This window comes from Aulonocara stuartgranti (genome assembly GCF_965226115.1).
Source record: "Aulonocara stuartgranti genome assembly, chromosome: 7".
NCBI classification, from domain to species: Eukaryota; Metazoa; Chordata; class Actinopteri; order Cichliformes; family Cichlidae; genus Aulonocara; species Aulonocara stuartgranti.
In genome coordinates this window covers 48,194,252-48,213,317 of record NC_138945.1, presented here as the reverse complement: position 1 = coordinate 48,213,317, position 19,066 = coordinate 48,194,252, and the positions used below count along the sequence as shown (strand labels likewise).

At 42.9% G+C, this 19,066-nt stretch overlaps 1 protein-coding gene across 17 annotated transcripts in view; it reads left to right on the top strand.

Moving 5' to 3' along the window:
- Positions 1–19,066, top strand: part of LOC309709734 (unconventional myosin-IXAa-like) — a 155,694-nt gene that overhangs the window by 117,360 nt on the left and 19,268 nt on the right. For all 17 annotated transcript variants that reach the window (XM_082538521.1, XM_082538520.1, XM_082538527.1 and 14 more), the window contains 15 exons: positions 3,628–3,749; positions 6,215–6,356; positions 7,776–7,971; positions 9,192–9,311; positions 12,425–12,500; positions 12,577–12,720; positions 13,641–13,680; positions 13,776–13,898; positions 14,042–14,122; positions 14,215–14,325; positions 14,567–14,689; positions 14,805–14,954; positions 16,211–16,512; positions 16,932–18,137; positions 18,789–18,873. In XM_082538521.1, coding sequence (XP_082394647.1) covers positions 3,628–3,749; positions 6,215–6,356; positions 7,776–7,971; positions 9,192–9,311; positions 12,425–12,500; positions 12,577–12,720; positions 13,641–13,680; positions 13,776–13,898; positions 14,042–14,122; positions 14,215–14,325; positions 14,567–14,689; positions 14,805–14,954; positions 16,211–16,512; positions 16,932–18,137; positions 18,789–18,873 — 3,021 coding nt within the window. The remainder of the gene's footprint in view (positions 1–3,627; positions 3,750–6,214; positions 6,357–7,775; positions 7,972–9,191; positions 9,312–12,424; positions 12,501–12,576; positions 12,721–13,640; positions 13,681–13,775; positions 13,899–14,041; positions 14,123–14,214; positions 14,326–14,566; positions 14,690–14,804; positions 14,955–16,210; positions 16,513–16,931; positions 18,138–18,788; positions 18,874–19,066) is intronic.

The window sequence follows — 19,066 nt, the reverse complement described above, 5'->3', positions numbered from 1 at the left end:
ACCTCATCGACCGCAACAGAACTCCCGGCTCACTTTCGACTTAGCGGGAGGTTTGAGGGCTTTTATTGCTTGCAGATTGGATTTTAGGGGTCCAATATCAGTTACATCTCTCTCTGTTTACAGTGGTTTGGTTTTGCCAAATTTATTTCATCATGTTTTGTGGAGGATCTGAAGCCTCTATTGTACTGGGGAAATCTTATCAGCCTTATATTTCAGAGACAAAGACAGAAAGATGGCCCTCAACAGAGTCTGAGTTAAACTTGGTATGAGTTTAAATCAGAACTAAACACCCATCCACAGAAAAGGTAGTAGAAGTACTTTTTTCAGTGCCCCAAAACTGATTAAAATTAAGTTAATTTTGATAATGTTTTTTAATAGCTGCCCAAATAACAGGCGTCACAAAGATAGCTGAGAGTTTTTGTGGAGACACTCCGTGAACAAATCTGCACAGTCACAAAAAAAACAAGCAGGCAAGTGACCTTGATCGTCTTCCCCCCCTGTCAAAGGGAGAGCCCGGACACCCTTTGCAGGAAGTTTGTTTCCCCCACTTCTGTCCTCGATGTCATTCTACCAAGATTTTGTGAGCACAGGTAAGGTTAGGAGTAGTAGATTAGGGAGTAAATGAACATTTTCACGCTCAGGCCTCTCGTCTCTCCTCCGTGTACCACACAATCTGCTCGTCTCGCTCTTTTTTTCTCCCCTCACTTGTGAACAAGAACTCTGAGAAACTTGAAGTCCTCCTGTTGGGGCGGTGACTCCTTCTTGACCCAGTGTGGGCTCTCCATCCTTTTCCCCACTGAGAACTGTGGCCTCGGACTTGCTAATTCTCATCCCAGCTGCTTCACACTCAGCTGCAAATCCTGAGACCAATGGTCCAGGCAAAGGAATCTTTCTTCTTTTAGCCATTTCTTTTCTTCCTCTGTTATATTTTCTCCAAGCAAACCCACCATCTGCTTCCTGTTTACACCAGCACCTGTGCCCACTGAATGGTCAGTGTAATATTTTTAAACAGACGTGTCAGTAAAGGTAGAAATCATTTTGGAAATGCTCCAATGAGCAGGGATCACTTCCACTTTAAAAACGACTTTAAAATAAAAACATATCAGACTGGATATAGCTTTAGTGCGTCTCCTCTGTTAGCATTTTTTTCATCTGAGCTCTCCTTTCTGCCAGCTCAACTAGAACGAGACCTTGATTGGCATTTATTTGCTACTCTCAATTACTGTGTTAACAGGACTTCCATGAATAGGGTCTTGCATATAAAAATTAGAGGGTCGCTCTGCAGTGCATAAAGAAAATTCCTAAAGCAGCTGTTTCTAAGTTGTCGGATCTGGTTTGCTGTTTGGTTGAATCATGACTGAAAGACCTTCTGTACATTCTTCACATACTGAGTCACCACTTTGTAGTCCTCTGTCTGCTGGGTCGGGCTGTTTACGTTAATGTGCCTATGTAATAAAATGGCTGATTAGTGCTTGCGTGTGTGTGCTTATCTCATTATCAGAGTGTCTGTATCTAATTGCCCCTCTCTCTCTGACTGAGTGTGCATGTTCACAAACTCTCACAGACACAACAAATGTAGCCAGATGAACCGCGTCTGCCAGCAGTGCCGGCGCTCGTCCTTGATGAGATTTAAACAAAAAGAGATTTAAACTTCTTTACGCCTCTGTTTTTATTTTACTTGATCCGGTGCGACCTCGGAATAAAAGCAAAACACGCCACATGTTCTAAATGCCTCATCGGTGATTCAGCAGCCTAAAACAAGGACAGGGCAGACATGTTGCATATGTGAAACTATGTTGCAGCTCCGCTTTGAATTTTTGATCGCTATTCAGTTTAACAAATGGCCAGCATATGTTCCACTATATTTGCTCTCTAATAAAGCCATATAAAGGATGCAAACATGTAAATGTAAGACTGAACTACACTATGACACCTAAAAATGCCAAGCACACATAAACCCTGAACTTGTTCCCATACAGTCACATTTACAATTGGGTTTATTTTAGGATTAGTCATTAATCATTATGCACATTCCTGTGTTACTGCTTGTTTTTGAATTGACTTATTGCCAGGGTACAAACACACCCAACTTTTTGCTGGGAAACAGAAGATGGAGTGTGGTGAGGAATTTTCACTTGTTGAGTACTTTTTAGGTTCAAGTAAACCCTTTTTGAGGATTAGACATGGTAAGAAAGCTTTAGGAAGTCTTTGAATCCATCCATTTTCTTCCATATATCCAATTCAGGGTTGAGTCCAGCTGCCACGGGGATATCTGACTGAGTACATCATGGGCAGGTCGCCTGTCTGTCGTGCGACAGAAACGTTTCTCCCACTAAAAACGTTATGTCCAATCAACTTACCTATGGTTGGGGCCCAGTCTAGAATCTGTTCAAAGCAAAAGCTTCCACCACAAATTTGGTAGGCAAAAATATGTGACTGCTCAGTGCTGTAAGAAAGCAGTTTTTGGCTGATGTGATTGACTCCAACTTCTGCTAGCGACAAGGTGTAATAATGTTCTCAAAAGGCAGTCTGGCTCAGCACCAGGACCCACACTGTGTCTGCGCAAAAGAGGTGTAAGGGTAGCGATATAAGTGCTCATTTTACATGAGCTCACACACGCCCACTAGAGGTCGCTAAACTCGTATTAAGAGCTCATGCAAACAACCAATCCAGTCATTTTCAGTGATCAGGAGATTTCTGAGGACTTGTTTGCAGTGTAGCCCGTGTCGTCGAACATGAAGGCTCTAATCGTAGCACAATTATCAATTCATTGTTCTTACTGTCTTTGGATATTGGCTGCTTGTTTAATGCTGTCCAGCTGATTAATCTGATACCCCCACCCTCTTTTCTTGTGGTTTTTTTTTCAGCCAGGTTTCTGCTTTGGTGGTGCTTGCCATTAAACCTTTTGCTGAGTGTGCATCCTCTTTTCCAGCAGCCTAACTGAAAGACACTCTCTAACCTGCAAGGTTTTGGAGCAGGACCTGTTTACATGACTTTCTCAAATGTACCTCAACAGTAGTTTTCTTAGTAGAGCAGAACGTTAACCTCATCCCGCCCCAATCAACTTTTCATGCTTTCCGCCTCCAGCTGGCAGAGGCTCGCTGATTTCTTACTTAGGGGTGTCAAGGGTACCAGGGTCATATCTTTCAGAGGCAGACAGATCTTGCCAAATGGCTTTTTCTGACAGTCTGCAAGCAGCCAGGTGTTTTCCTAATGGTGGCTCAGGTTTTTCAGCGGAATGAAATCATCACTGAAGACTTCCTGATTGAGTTCTATGGAAAGCCAGCACAAGCATAAGCATACTCTTTGGCCTGTACGAACCATGCTTATCAAAGTCAAAATCTCATGCAAAACAGAACATGTTTGGTTGCAGCGCTGGTAAACAGCTCTGCTGCGTGTGTAAGATGCTTAACCTCTCGTGCTGTAGTGCAGCTAGAGACTGATTGATAGATATGCCTGTGGGAAAATATGAAAGCAATTCAGAAGAACAGCATATGCAAGAAATCCTGTCAGACTTTAGCTACATAGCGATCAAAGACATTAACACACGGGTTTTTTGTCTCGCTTCATTTGTGTTTCGCAAAGTTACTGACCATCCTTCTCCTGTCTGTTTGTTCTTGCTTGCAGGAAGAGTACAGGGCAGAGGGCATCACCTGGCACAACATCGACTACATCGACAACAGTGGCTGCATCAACCTAATCAGCAAGAAACCCACAGCTCTGTTCCACCTGCTGGACGAGGAGTGCAAGTACGGCACCTGTTGATTAGCATGGATCGTGTTTGTTTACTAGATAATCATTAAAACTGTCAGTCGAACCATTTTCTGCAAGATATTGCACAACTGCTGGTTTCCTCCATGTGTTATAAGGGAAACGGTGTATTTTATCAACTATAAAATGGAATCAGAGGCCTGAAAACTGAGCATGGGTTCTCAGGGAGGCTTCAGGTGACCCTTCCTCAGTCCATGTCCACACTAATACGTTTTCGTTTGAAAACACATCTTTTTCTCTCCATTTTGGCCTCTGGTCCACACTGAGACGGCGTTTTCGGTAAAGGAAAACACAGCGTTTTGAAAAAGCTCTCCAAAGCGGATACATTTGAAAAGGCCGTTTTTCGCGTTGCAGTGTGGACAGCGAACTCGGAGACGTTTTGAAACGGATGACACATTTTAGTCATGTGATGCAGTCATGTGACCAATTAAACTAAGATAGCGGAGGGCATTATACAGCAGTTGTTTTGTTTGCACTTAATTTTGACAGCCCTATTAAAGATTAATATCAGTCTGTACATGCTCCAGATAGCTTTTCTTCAAATTATTTTATTCTCACTCGCTTTTACAACTTTGTACCTTTGTGTTACTCGCAGCAACAACTCCACCTCATTGTTAGTCCATTTAAAAAAACTTTTCCTCAACATTTTGCCGCAACGTTTCAAAGACCCGGAAAGTAAATAAACGGCAGACAGAAACGAGGCAGGTCGAATCTTCTTGCGTTTCACGCATGCGCAGTACTGGAACATAAGCGTTTTCGTCTGTTTCAATGTGGACGCACAACTCTGTGAAAACGACTGAAAACGCTAGTGTGGACACAGAGCGTTTTCAGACAAAAACACAGTTTTCAAATTTATCCGGGCTAGTGTAGACGTAGCCTTAGTTATACTGCAATAGACCCTTGGCTGCTGGGGGCTTCCCATGAGTGTTTCTATTTTACTCACCTGCTTTTGCTCTCTTTGTGTTTATACACAACTCTGCTTTTAATCATTGGTTATCATTAATCTGTGTGTCTTTTGTCCTGTCTCCCTCCCCTCACACTTAACCAGTTGCGTTAGATAGTTTCTTCCTGTTTCTTTTCCTGTTAAAAGGGATTTTTTCCTTCCCACTGTTGCCAAGTGCTTATTCAAATGGGTTGTCTGATTATTGGGATTTTCACTAAACATGAGGAGAGGATATAAATGTAGCTGATTATTGGTGAAACCAGTTGAAGAGCAGAGTATAGATAGGTCTTTTATTGCTTGCAGTTTGGTTCTTGCTTTTAAACTTTGTCCCCTTGCAGTGTGCTTCATCAATGATGGTCACGCTACACGGAAACTACTTTCGTGCATCTGTTAAACTGAAGAGACCGATTGCTCCCTCTGCAGGCTTTTCATTCATTAGCCTGATCGATACCAACACTGGGACTCGTACCAGGGTTTAACCAAAGATATACTGATTCCTCCCCCACTTTTACTGTAACAGGTTGTGCTTTTTCTCTGCCTTTCCTATGGTGAAACATTGTACTGCGGGTCAGCTCTCTGTCTCGGCATCTTTCTTCTTCATAAATCAAATCAAATGCTCCCCCAGCCCCCTCGCATAGAAAAACACACCAGGCGGTGCATCTTTGGAACCATATTTATCTATGTTAGCTGTCATCTTACCTGCCACTTAGCGTAGCTGCTTCATCTGGATGTAATAACATTGGGAGTGGACCGAATGCCGTGTATGTATTTGTTCGTACAGCGTGTGTGCGTGTTGGGGTGTGGGGAAGCAATTTTGAAGAAATAGGGTCAAAGGGGGATCTCTGAAGAAAAAAATGAGGCAGACAGGATCTCTCCCAGGGTTTGTGCTGCCGCAGGAAGGAGCTTCATGCTAAATGACTATAGCAAAAGAAGGAAAGTCTCTTGGAGATCTCATCACTCACAGCTAGTGCAGCCTTCAGGGCCTCTGGAGAGATGGATTATGTTACTGCAGAATCAGACGAGTGTTGGGGCTCATTTTGACTTTAACAGCATCAAACTTCAGGACCTCCACCTGGGTAGGCAGGGCGGTCTGGAGGTGCAGGGAGGAGAGGTGATATGAAACATCTCCAGGAATGTTGATCCAGCCAGCAGAGGTTAGTAGTTAATGGCTTAAATGTCCATAAAGCAGAGGTGAAAATACCAAAGAAGAATGTGCAAGTGGAGGCCTCGTAAGCACCCTTGTGGTTAAATTTAAATCATGGGATTAAATATGTGACAGGGAGTTTTAATCTCTTGGGGTTAGAGGAATGGGATGAGCGCTTGAGAAGTGCAGGAAAGCAGATGTGTGGGAAAAATGTGGCAGGTGGTGGTAATGTTTGTAACTTATTTTTTATTTTCCTGAAATAATCAGAAGATAAAAAGTCTCTAAAGACCAAAGTGGACACACTTTGGTCTTTAGAGACTTTGAATGCGAGCCTGATGAAATCAATGTCTTTGCAGTTTCCCTCAAGCTTCCAATCAGACCTTGCTGGACAAGTTCAAGCGTCAGCATGAAGGAAACAGCTACATCGAGTTCCCCACTGTCATGGAGCCTGCCTTCATCATCAGACACTACGCTGGGAAAGTCAAGTACGGAGTCAAGGTAAGACGAGTCTCTGCTGTCATGCAAAAGATCTGATCTGCTTTTTACAGTAGCACGTCACCACCGATGATCATCCTAGCCTCAGCGTTGTAGTTTCACCGTGTCCCCGACCCTGCACGTGTTGGTAATTGCTTATAATCTCAGGGCAGCCAACTGTAACAGTAATCCAGGATTTATGTACCGTTTGCTCTGTTGCTGCCCTGGATTTACAGAACGGCCCCACCTGCTAATAGCTGCAAATGAACCCAAAATTAGGCATTAAACCGAGCACGCTGGCACAAACAGTTACGTGAAAAAAAGAGATTTTTTTCCACTGATATCTGTTAATTTTGCTGCGGACTTCATTTTAAATAAAGTGTTAGGAGACATGTCTCCAGTGATAACATCAATTTACTGATGAAGCCAGGAACTACAGTTCGGAATCTGACATCCACTTTTCTACCTTTCGTTTGCATCAAATTGAGATTTTGATAGTCTGAGCTGTCTCACTTCACTCGAGTCTTTATGGATCCTGAAACCCTGCCGCAGATCTGCTTGTTCTGTCGACCTATTTTTGCAGTTAGATCTAATTCTCTGCTCGTTTCCCAGCTGCGTTTTGATAAGAAGCACATGTGCTGGACTGGATCGAGCGTATTGTTGTTTCACTGTATAATATAAATCCATAACAGCTGGTTATCTCAGCTGTGGAAAAATATCTTATATTTGCTCAGAGCCAGTGAGTCGTTTGGTGCAAACCGTGCAGCGAGAGCCGCAGACGTGAAATGTGCCTGACGTTGGCTCGGCAGCGAGCGCACAGCTGATTTGTTTCATATGGACAGAGAAGGGTTTATAGTTCAAGCTTTGTTATGATAGCACCACTTCAAGTTGGAATATTTCATTCCTTACAGACAGATGGGGCAGAGGGCGTGGGGCATGTGTTTCTCCACTCGTATGGATGTGTGAGAAGATTTTTCCTCACCTCGTGCTTAATGTGAAGCGAAAGGTGCATGACAACAAGCGTGAATTAAGTACATATTTACAGGCTGTAAAACTGCTTCATTTTAATTATGGCTTTGAAGATTAAAGCAATATTTTGACATTTTGTATACTAATATGTATTTGCATTCTTTCCAAGTCTTAGATGAAAATCGATGGCGCTATCATGCAAGCTATTTAACTCTATCCACACAACTGAGTAAAGAAAAGAGGTGAAACATTTGCCCATAAATAGTTGCAAACTCTGCTGCCAAGTGCCTTTCCACAGCTTTACAAACAAGAAATAAAATCGCAGCCACAGCAATAACTAAGGTCCTTGTTTGTTGTAATACTTCAGCTTTGTGCTTTCATGCTTTAGTCCTACAAAGGTTGCCTAACGTTCTTCTTTAAATGAAAGAAATAGGCTGTTACTCAGTTTTGAAAACACGTCTTTCCTTCATCCAGGACTTCAGGGAGAAGAACACTGACCACATGCGTCCCGACATTGTGGCCTTGCTCAAGAGCAGCAAGAACGCCTTCATCTGCGGCCTGATGGGAATCGACCCCGTGGCGACCTTTCGCTGGGCCGTGCTCCGCGCTTACTTCAGAGCTCATGTGGCGTTCAGGGAGGCTGGACGCAGACACACCCACAAAAAAACAGGTGAAGAACACCCTGCAGGTTCAGTATATGCAGTAAACCGTTAAAGTTAAAGGCCAGGAAAAAAAATGTTCTGCCATAATAGACTGTATATAAAAGATGGCTGTTGCAGCCACAACTTCTTTAAAAAAAAAAAAAAACTTTTTTATGCTAAATGTGACCACACATGGGTGAGAGAGTAGACTGTTAAAGCTGTTAGCTAACACTGGAAAGCTTGGTTTAGCAAGCTGCATCTGAAAACTTATGGGTGCAGTGTACAGACATGGAAACCTTCCAAAAACACTATTTCATAATCCAAAACTGTTGGCTGGGCTGTGTGTACAAATAACAGCACAGCAAGCCATGTTAGATGTCAGGTAATTATGGTATGAAGACTTGAAGTAAAAGCACTCTCTCCCCCTATAGTTGTTACGAAACACTAACTTACCTGCAGGTGCTACAGATACTTTTATGGTGTTTTCTGCATTCATTTTCAGAAGAAATTATATTTACAGAAACTTTCGGAGTTTGTCTCAGATTACTATTTGATAACATTTCTTTGTCCAAAATGAGGATAACAGTGACTAGCTATACATTCAAATATATTAAGTATACAGGTGTGTAGTATTGTTTTCCATAAGCTAAACTGCGCATCGCAAATATTAACCAAGCTGACAGTAGGAGCTACAGAAAAATGATTGATTGTTAAGATGTGGGCCTTTTTAAATATTTGTACATGGTTAGTTGGTGTATTTACCTTATCATAATAAACTTTCTGTCTTCAGTCGGGACTCAAGTAGCCAGGCTATGTAAAAAGTGCAGGGGGGTGTGCTCATGGTTGAACAGGAGCTCGGCTACAAACTTCCACAATTGAAAATTTTGCTTTGCCTTTTGTTCGCTTTAGGAAGTTTAGCAAGGTTTTCAATCTTTTATAGATTCTGTGAGGACAGATTCGGTACCACTACAGTGGGCGCCAGAGGAACTACGTCAAACCTTCAGTATTAAAAATCAATAGTCGGCATTCATAAGCATTTGACTCATGGTTTTGAATGACAGTAGGTTGTTGTGATGGAGTTGGTTCATTATTCCCAGCTTATCTACTCTCTGTGTAGATCTAACCTCCAAACTCCAAAGAGCTTAGTGACTTAATCCACTCACAGTATAACCATTATTATGTTTAATATTCCTGATAGATGCTTGACTGGACTTTACTGTCATATTTTCTCTCCCTCTCTCTGGTTTAGGGAATGATGCAGCAGTTCCCTGTGCTGTTGTTAAAACCGTTGACAGCTTCAGTTTTCTTCACCACCCTGTTCACCAGCGGAGCCTCGAGATCCTTCAAAGATGCAAAGATGAGAAATACAGTAAGTAACCGGAGTTTCCTGCACACATTCATACTAATAGACGGTGGGAAGAAAGTTGGAGAGACTTGTGTGCAGCCTCAGTTCAGTCCCACACACTGTGATTTCACCATGGATACGGTTTTGTGCTGCAAAAGGATTGTCATGGATTTTTGCAGTATTTTGTTCATACATGTTTCATGTTTTATGGATTATTAACCAAAAATTGAGACTGATCAAACTGAAATAACAGTTTGTATTAGTTATTTGTGTTTTTCTCTATTCCTCACCTTACTTATGATTTTTTGTTTTGCAAAGGTGGAATATGTGAAACAGTTTAGCCTAGAAGTGGCAGTGTTACTTTTGTTTCTTAGTGTGGCTTTCTTTTGTTTCACTTGCCAATAATTGTTACATCATCAGTCAACAACCAACCTCCATGACTGACTTGAAAGGCAAACTAGGCTTGCTGCGGGTGTAAGCGATGCTAGGCTAAAAGTGCAGCCTACACACAGTTTTGTAGCACTCTAGTCTAACTGACCACTCAAGGCACTTAAAACTACAAATCAACTATAATGAACCATATGTTCATACGGCAGGTCAGTCTATACACAGGGGTGCACATAAGTGGTCCGCAGGTGTGCATTCGCTGTCAAAATAAAAGACGTGCACCAGATATGAAGTTGCAACGCGTGTTTGCGTACATAAGATTTTCAGGAGGACAGACATTTGTTTAGAACTCTTAAAGATGTCGAAGAAGCTCCTTTAAGCAATTACTTTGGTCTTCCTCCACCTCCAAAGAAATGTCAGAAGGAGTCCGAACCACAAAAGAAGCGTGTATTCTCGGAAAAGTAGTTGCAGGAGGTGAGCTGGCTTCAAACAAATGATGAACACATAGAGATGTGGTGCAGAATATGCCGTGAAAATCCGACTCTAGCGGAAAAAAACAGTGCTTTTTATATGGACGCAAACGCGCGTTGCAACTTTTTATCTGGTGCACGTCTTTTATTTTGACAGCGAATGCGCACCTGTGGACCACTTATGTGCACCCCTGTCTATACACCTAAAGCACTTTATATTTCTCATACCTACAACTGATTTAGAATCGCCAACTAGCCTACCATGCTAATCTTTGGACGCTAGTTTTTTAAATAGCAGAAAGTATTTAGGCAAGTCGACTAGTCTAAGAGAAAGAAAATCTCCCAAAAACAATACATAAACAAATTATGTGTTGAATGTCACTAAAAAGTGTAGCACTTACAAACACATTAGTTTGAGAGTCTGGCTAGTCTTAGCAGTTTAGCAGGAGTTTTGTACATGCTATCACCTACACGCTGGGATTTACACCAGTACACTGTGTCATGCAGAAGTATAAAAGCTGGCAACAACATCAGCTGCCTGCAGAGGCAACCTGGTAGGCTTTGCATGGATTCAACGCAATCCAAGGCAGGTCACACATTACTGCTGGTTCCCAGGATCTGCAGTCATCATGTTTTTGTTTCATTTATTGACTGCCTGCTTTGTATATAGACTGTATAAAAGTGAAAAACAATCTCTGGGGAGCGCTGCTTCTTCTTTTCGTGTTAGTTCGACAGACTGGACACTAGGATGAGTCAGTAGCTCCTCTTGAGCTATAAATTGGTATTACGGAAAGGTACAGCTGGTCCTAGCTGAATACTATCCCAACTTCAGTAGATATACAACACAGATGTCTTTGACACAAAGCTATATTTCTTGCATATATAATCTTGCATATTGCACCCTTCACGTTCGTATGATGAGTGTTATCCTTATAAATAATAAGGATGTGGGATTTCGCTTGTCCTCATATGTGGATTTGTTTTGTCAGATTTTAAAGATAGGTTTGCAGGGTCAATATTTCAATAAATTTGAAGCCAGAATAATAGGGACCCTCTGTAAAACTGAAAGGTCAGCACTTATTTGAGCGTGCAATATTTTTTGGTATTGATCATTTAAATTCAATTTGCTAAGAATATGAGAGGCATTCTTTTGAAAATTGATGTAATTTTTGAGGTTTAATGTGTTTTATCTTCACTTATGTATTAAATGGTACTATATTGAATTGTTATGATTCATATCTAAGTAGAGTTTGGAAGGTGATCCTTGTGAAAGAGGTTTTTAAATGGATTGATTCCTTGTGAGTTAAGAAGGCACATAGCTCGGCCTAATGAAAGGAATGAATCCTGTGCTGTATAGATCATAATGGGTGGCTTGTGGTTTTGAGGCCCGGTAAACTGGTTCTGTTGCAGCCATTAATAAGAAATCAGGTATGTGGGTCACTCTGAGCTCTGGGCAGATTGACTCAGCCTAGGAGCAAAGCTCATAACCAAAAATTTTCCCACGCATGAGTGATCGGACAAATGAATCAGGTCTCTGTAGACCAGAAGGGTTTAATGACACCCACGGTTTTTCTGGCCGTCCTTTATCACTCCTTTCAGCACTGATAATCACATTTGTGTGCCTGAGTGTGTTTTTGCATACTTCAAGTCATGTCATGTATCCTAATGTTGTAAAGCAGCACTTTGCAGAAGTGGGATTTAGCAGCTTTCCAGCAATGCAACTCATTTCAAAGGAAATTCCCAAGAGAATTTCTCAAGTCTTTATTTTTTCCTGTAAAAGAGAAAGTCTGATGATTTTGCACCTCGACATCTGTGTACTAGTCATGGTTACTACAAGTAAGCCTGTGAAAACAGTCATATACTGTAATGTTTATATTTTGCTTTGAAAGAGCCTTGTTAAGATAATATCTGTAATGCCCAAATTACGGGTAATCTGGGCAATTTTCTTTTGCACCTGCTGTTTAGGGCAGCCAATCAGAAGAAGGCTAAAATAGCTTGTTTCAGATAGCAAAGCCACTCTAATAGAGTCCAAGTGGGACAGAGATACTGCCCTGAAGATAGTTGTTTGTCATGTATAAAGAAGAAGTGTGTTAGAGCAGTGAAAACGAAGAACGGTAGAGAGTTGGAGTTAGGGGATTAGTGGAGACCCTTAAGCGCTGGATCTTAATGCTGTGGCTTCAAACACGGGGTGAGTGAGATGTAGGTGTTGATAAACCCTGTGACCTTTGACTCCTTTTTGTATTTCCTTTCCTTTTCCTCCCTTCACCACTTCCTATCCAGGTATAACCAGGAAGAATCCCCGCACCCCCTTGTCAGATCTTCAAGGCACCAACGCCCTCAATGAGAAGGCCAGCTGGTAAGTTCGAGTGTGTATTATTAGTATTAAATAAAATGCCTCTGTGCTGATCTTCACTCTTCCTCCCTCCCTGTAGGGATGGCTACAGCGTTGGATGTAATGGTCGCACCTCCAGGTCGGGTCGCCTCTCTTCAATGGGAAGCCCCGCGCTGGAAGAAGATGGGATCTTCCTCAATTCGAACAACAGCAAGCTCCTAGAGAGAGCTCAGGGAATTCTAATGTGAGTGACATATCACAAAGTCACAGTAGTCTTTTTGTTTGCTTGTTTGTTTTTGATAATTCTCAATCCAGTATATCACACTGAGCACTCGAAGCGCTTTTACCCTGCAAGCATGCATTCACCCATGCACACGCAATCATACAGTGCTTTGTTCTGTGCACTTCAAGCTCTTTTATCTATCACCCACACACTCACACAATACATCAGGAGCAATTTAAAACCATTGACCTTCCAATTAGTAGACAATCCACTCTACTTCCTGAGCTTCGCCCGCCCCTGTTGGTCTAATATTAGTAGTGATACGCTTTAAATGGAGCCTATTCTGCTCATTTCCTGCTAACTAATTTTATTCTTGGACTCTACTAAAGTAGCTTTGCGTCAGTCACAGTTTTAAAAACTCCTTGGATATCTTACACTCTAACTTGGTGCTGTTCATACGCTGTCTGAATCTTCTGATTGGCTTCCCCAGTTGTAAACTGGAGGTTTAAACGGCAGATGTGTCAGGCTTCTGGTGCTGACAGCCAGATCTTCGTGCCCATTTGAGGGCTATCTGCAGTCATTAACATCATACAGAGCCAAGGAAGGAAATAGCTGTCTAAAAGCAGCCGTTTTGAGCAGACTGTGAGTCACAGGGATTATCCACACACACAGACTTCATGAATCAAAACTTTGGCATGTTTAATATAATGTCACTGTAACAGTATAGAGTATAGCCGGCAAAAAATACAGACAAGTATAATAGGCTGTCTTTAAAGCAATGGTTTTTAAGGCGCTTTCCCCCAGCATACTGTAAGGCCTGTAAGGCTGGATTGTAAGAAGGGATAAGAGAGCGTATCAGCACTAATACAGAGGAAATAAAAGATGTTAATAGCTGTTGAGTCTGCTGATAATATCTGCTAATTATAATTTCTCATGTTCAGGAGAAACAAAAACTGCAAAACTAAACCAACTCTTCCCAAGGTAAGACGCTGACCTGACACTACGCAAAACTTAGTAGGTGTTCATTCACTTCAGTGATACACAGGTTTGTAAATGATCCGGGTTTTTGTGCGCAGCACTTGCTGGACATTAAGTCTCTGCGCTACCTGAGCAGCGTGACGCTCCACGACCGCATCACCAAGTCTCTGCTTCATCTGCACAAGAAGAAGAAGCCTCCCAGCATCAGCGCTCAGTTCCAGGTCAGTGCCGCTTTCTCCCTCTGCTGGAGCACTCAAAGAATTACAACAACACTGGTGACACAGCAGACGGCAGCACGAGCACGTGCAGCAGCATCAGTAACAACAAAGAGCAAAAGTGTGATCATTTCAGTTTGTGTGTGCAGGCGTCGCTCAATAAGCTGATGGAGACTCTGGATCAGTCGGAGCCGTACTTTGTCAAGTGCATTCGCTCCAACGCTGAGAAGGTGATCGCTCCTGCAGAATAGCCTCCACTCCTCTTAGTGACCGACTGCTGGATTGTGTTTAAGCGCTCCTGTTGTTTTTCTGTCCCACTTAGCTGCCGCTGCGCTTCAACGACAGTCTGGTGCTCAGACAGCTGAGGTACACAGGTATGCTGGAAACTGTCCGGATCAGACAATCAGGTTACAGCAGCAAGTACACCTTTCAGGTAATCCCCTCCTAACGCAACTGCGCTGAAGATCCACAGCCAAAGCCATGTTATCACTATGTTGCTTAAAAGATGTTTTACTTTATTGAGAAAATAACATTTGTCATGATGTTTAGATTTCCTTGCTGTATTTAATCTTAACCAGAACTCTGTCTTCATGTAACAAAACACGTTTTTAATGTTGTATTTTCATCACAAAATGAATCACCAGAAAATGAACATACAAAAATCCTTTTTTCAGGACTTTGTGCATCACTTCCATGTGCTGCTGCCTCGGGGCACTAGCCCCACAAAGTCGGGCGTCAGGGAGTTCTTCAGACGGATCCACCTGCCCCCTGCTGGGTACCAAGTGGGCAGCACCATGGTACGAATTCTGGAAATTATAAATGGACTGTCCTTCTCTCTATATGTTTTTTTAAAATGTCCCATGCAGTGGACTTCAGCAACTTCACTTTACCTAATGTTTCTGTATGATGCAGGTGTTCCTGCGCGAGGCCGAGCGCCAGCGTCTTCAGACCCTCCTGCACCAGGAGGTCCTGCGGAGAATCGTCATGCTGCAGCGCCGCTTCAGGGCAGTTCTGGAGAGGAAGCACTTTGTCAACATGAGACGAGCTGCGTGCACCATTCAGGTGAGACGCTGTGATGGGATGGGCCTAAGAAGTGGTCCAATTCTATAGCTTTGTTCCTCTGTTCTTCTTAATGCTCGAAGGGTATCACTAATCCAGTCTGGGACTGTTTAAGCATTAGATGATTAATAGCTGTGTATTAACTCTTTAAGTGTCATGGTTCTTAAAACATAGTCTCTCCTTTTGAGATGATAAGCACTTGTGTCCTCACAGGAGAGCTCTGACCTTCAATGATGCTGCGTTGGGATATAAAGTATGATATTTGTCTTCTTGGTCTTTAACTAGCAAAGTCTCTAACACAAAATCCATGTTAATGCGATTGCATCCATATACCAGATAATGCTCCAGTGGATGTCCTGAGTCAGGCACCGCCTTTGCCTGAGTGTATTCAGCTTTCATTTGTCTTGTTATAAATCCAGAGCAGTGTGTTTTCATCTAAAAGGCCAAAGTCAGTTGCTATTTAGCTTACTTTGGTGAGCACGATCGATCTAGTGGAAGCAAAAGCCATGAAAGCTTTTGATAGGTTTTTGGTGATTTGGTGCTATACGAATAAAATTGTATGAAATTAAGTATAAAGCTACTGTATTAAATGATGACTGAATATGTTACATTTTTAATGAGTTATAAGAAAGAAATAACACGTGTGCTACAGAGTAAATACTGTGGAAAAAACGATGCAGCACTAAGTGGTAGAGAGAGGATGAAAGACAACAAATTTGCTCTTTCTGTTTTTTCTGGAAGAGTTCTTGGAGAGAAGCTGTCCAAATCCTCATGAGACTGAAAGAAAACACACCAGGTCATTCCAGAGCAGGATCCATTCAGGCACAGATAACTTTTACGAGAGAATATCAGAGCATCGAAACATAAACTGTCACATGTGGGATTTTTATTCTGTGCTTGTTGGTTGCATTTCTGCGTGGGCCTTCCAAGATTACAGTTCAAGTTTTGGAGTTGGGCTTAATCAAAATAACGTGAGGAGTTTTCTGAATCAAACATTCCTGCGGTGTCAGTCATACTGCATCATATTGATTTGACATAGTGAATGAATAACAGGCGTCAAATTTCATACATCTCTTACATAAACTGCGTCAGTTTAGCCTCACAGATATGCACATATTTTAGGTGGTCCCAAAGGGGGATGAGCATCTTTTTCTTTTAAAAAAATATTCAAAGCTTAGCTCAACATATTCAAGGATCCCCAGCCTGACTTTTTTCCCTCACATCTATTTTGTCTCACCGTGCTTTTCTTTCTCTTTCAGCGATGGTGGCGTTTCTGCCTCTTCAGGCAGTCCACCATTGACCTGAGCGTTGAGGAGGGAGCGGCGTTGTGTCTGCAGGCGGCTTGGAGGGGTTACAGAGAGAGGAGAAAGTTCCTGCACTGGCGGGATTCAGCGATCGTCATACAGAGGAGCTGGAAAAACTGCTGCCATCGGAGGGCTCTGGCAGCTACTGCAATTCAGACAGCCTGGAAGGGATCCAGGGAGAGGAGGCGTTACCACAGAACGCACGCAGCGATGATACAGTTACAGGCGAGGAGCAGAGGATACCTCGCTCGACTCAGGTGAGTGAAGGAGTTGAGCTTGTAGGTAGTTTGAATCAACTGATTAGTGTCTTTTAAATACAGCGTGTTTATTTGTATAGTTGGACTGATGCACTGACACATTAACATTGTTGCATTTAAACAAAATGCAGCCAATGAGATTTACACAGGAATTCTAACCAGGGCTACTTTGGAGACCTTATTGCTGGTTTAAAAAAAACAAAACAGTGTTGAACTCGAACACACTTCAAACAATCCAAAGGGACACCTGCACTATCTGTCTGTATGCACAGTCTAGGATTCACAGTTGTATCTGCTGCCACCAAGTGGTGTTTTATGTGAAAATGTGTAGAAACCCAAGTTTTTGGCACAGGAAGTAAAATCATGGTGGTGCCTATGTGGATAATAGGCTTCTGTTTCCTCACTATTACTGTTTCCAGGTTTAGAGACTTCAAGGAGCAGCACGAGAGACTTGGTGAACAAACAAGTCTGTCAGCAGCGATGGAGGCAGGAAGAAGAGAGCCCGCCTCATCCGGACTGGAGAGTTATGGCCAGGACATCTCTGCACAGCTCCCCGAAGACTCTAAGTCTGTTTCACTTTATGGAGCAGAGATGGAAAAAGAAGATGACTTGGAGCGAAGCAGGAGCACAGACGAGAGCAGCCATAAGAACCGGTCGAAACGAGAGAGCAGACGAATGAGAGAGCTGGAGCAGGCACAGTTCAGCCTGGAGCTTCTTAAAGTCCGAAGTACCAGCTTGGGGGGTTCGCTGCCAGAAGACCCGGTCCCAAACAGCAGCAGCAGCTCTCAACAGGATGAGCATCACAGACATTCACCCCAAGGGTCCCCGGCTAGTCAAGGAAGTTTTGAAGTTCTCAGTGTGGAAGACATGGAAACTGAAGGCTCCGGAGGATATAGTTCTCAGCTCAGTGTACTTCAGGAACAGCCCAAGACGCTGGATATTCAACTTCAGCAGGGGCTGAGAGATTCCAACTATAATGAAAAGCCTGTGACTGAGTTGCCAAACAAAATGGAGGCCCCGAGGGCAACTTTTTATATTGCTTCTGACCAAAGTCCAGCTCATGAACCAAAATCTGAAAGCCCCAGCAGTTCTTACAGAGAAAGAAGGGAGTCCACGTCTCGAAGGCCTGTAGTGGTGTTGATCAGTATGCAGAAAGAGAGTCCTTTGGAAGAGGGAGAGCTGCTGGCAGCCCAAACTCTAGAAAGAGCTTCTCAAACAGGAGCACCCAATGCCCAAATGACCCCTATTGCAGGCCTTGAGATAGCATCAGACAGGGAGCAGCCTCTCGGCGTTTCCACCCAAGCCAAGAGAGACATATTTGTGGTCGGTAAGTCTTCAAAGGCTCCCTTCACTCGTGGAGAGAGTCAGGAAGGTCCAGGGATTTGTTCCGCAGAGATGGACATCAAAATTGCCCTGAAGCCCACATGCAGCGTTCCTGCCGTACTCCCCACTCTGCAGGAGAGGAAGACGATTAGGTCAGCAAAGGAGGCCCCCAGCCCGGTCCTGGACACCAAACCTCCAAAGGCCCAGAAGAAGAGCAACGCCCAGACTGTGATTGTGAACATGGTGGAGAAACCCTCTAGTACTGTGTTCTCCCCACCCAGGCGCAAGCTGCCGTTCTCCAAGTAAGTAAACTGTGCTTTTGTGTTTGTTTAGCAGGGCCGAGGCGTATATTTGCCTCTCCAGAGTGCACTGAAGCTATTTAAATGGAACGCCATGAACACACCTGCAGTGCCTCTTCTGTTTCGATTGAATGGAAGAAAACTCCTCAAAGCAAACTGTTTACCTCGTGGTCTATTCCATGGAGGGGGTGGAGGGGTCTTTATCTGCTGGAAGGGAGAATCTTTTTGAGTTAGCCAGGACAAGCAGGAGGCGTGTAGAGTGAATAGTCCCAGTGGATAGTTGCACAGTTGTGTTAAGCTAGGTCTTCATATGGTGTCAATAGAACAACCTGGGCCAGATAGGTGCACAGTTTCATCCCTTGGAGCTGGTGAACATAACCCTTAAATATTGTGATGGCCAAAAGAAGATGCTTAAGAAGAATTGCTTAAAGAAGATGCCAAAAATCAACTCACTTAATCCGAGTCATTTTATTTTGAAAGTGCAATATGAACAGCTGCAAGCCTGCAGTGCTGTTTAAAGGCTAATGATTCATTTCCCCAAATCTGTATCACCAGTTTTCCTTCATTACAAAAAAAAGTCGACTTCATTAGCGCTTTTTAAAGAGACCAGTTAACTCAAAGTAGGACCTTTTAAACTGTGGTGATTTGATGCAGGTCCGATAAGGATTTGGTGAACCAGGAACGATCTCTCGCCATGTTCAGAGATGATTCCAAGTCTGCTGGATCCAGAAGCAGAGAGGTAGGAGCCTGCAGCTTCTACACATCACTTTAATTTCATTTGCACATCGTAATTATTGTTATCTTTACTCATTCAGTTCAGACTCAAGATTGAGATTTTTATTTACTTTGAGTCAAGTTTAAGACACAAAACAAGTAAATACAAGCACGCCAACAAACACACACATACACACACAGCTGATATATTCTTATGG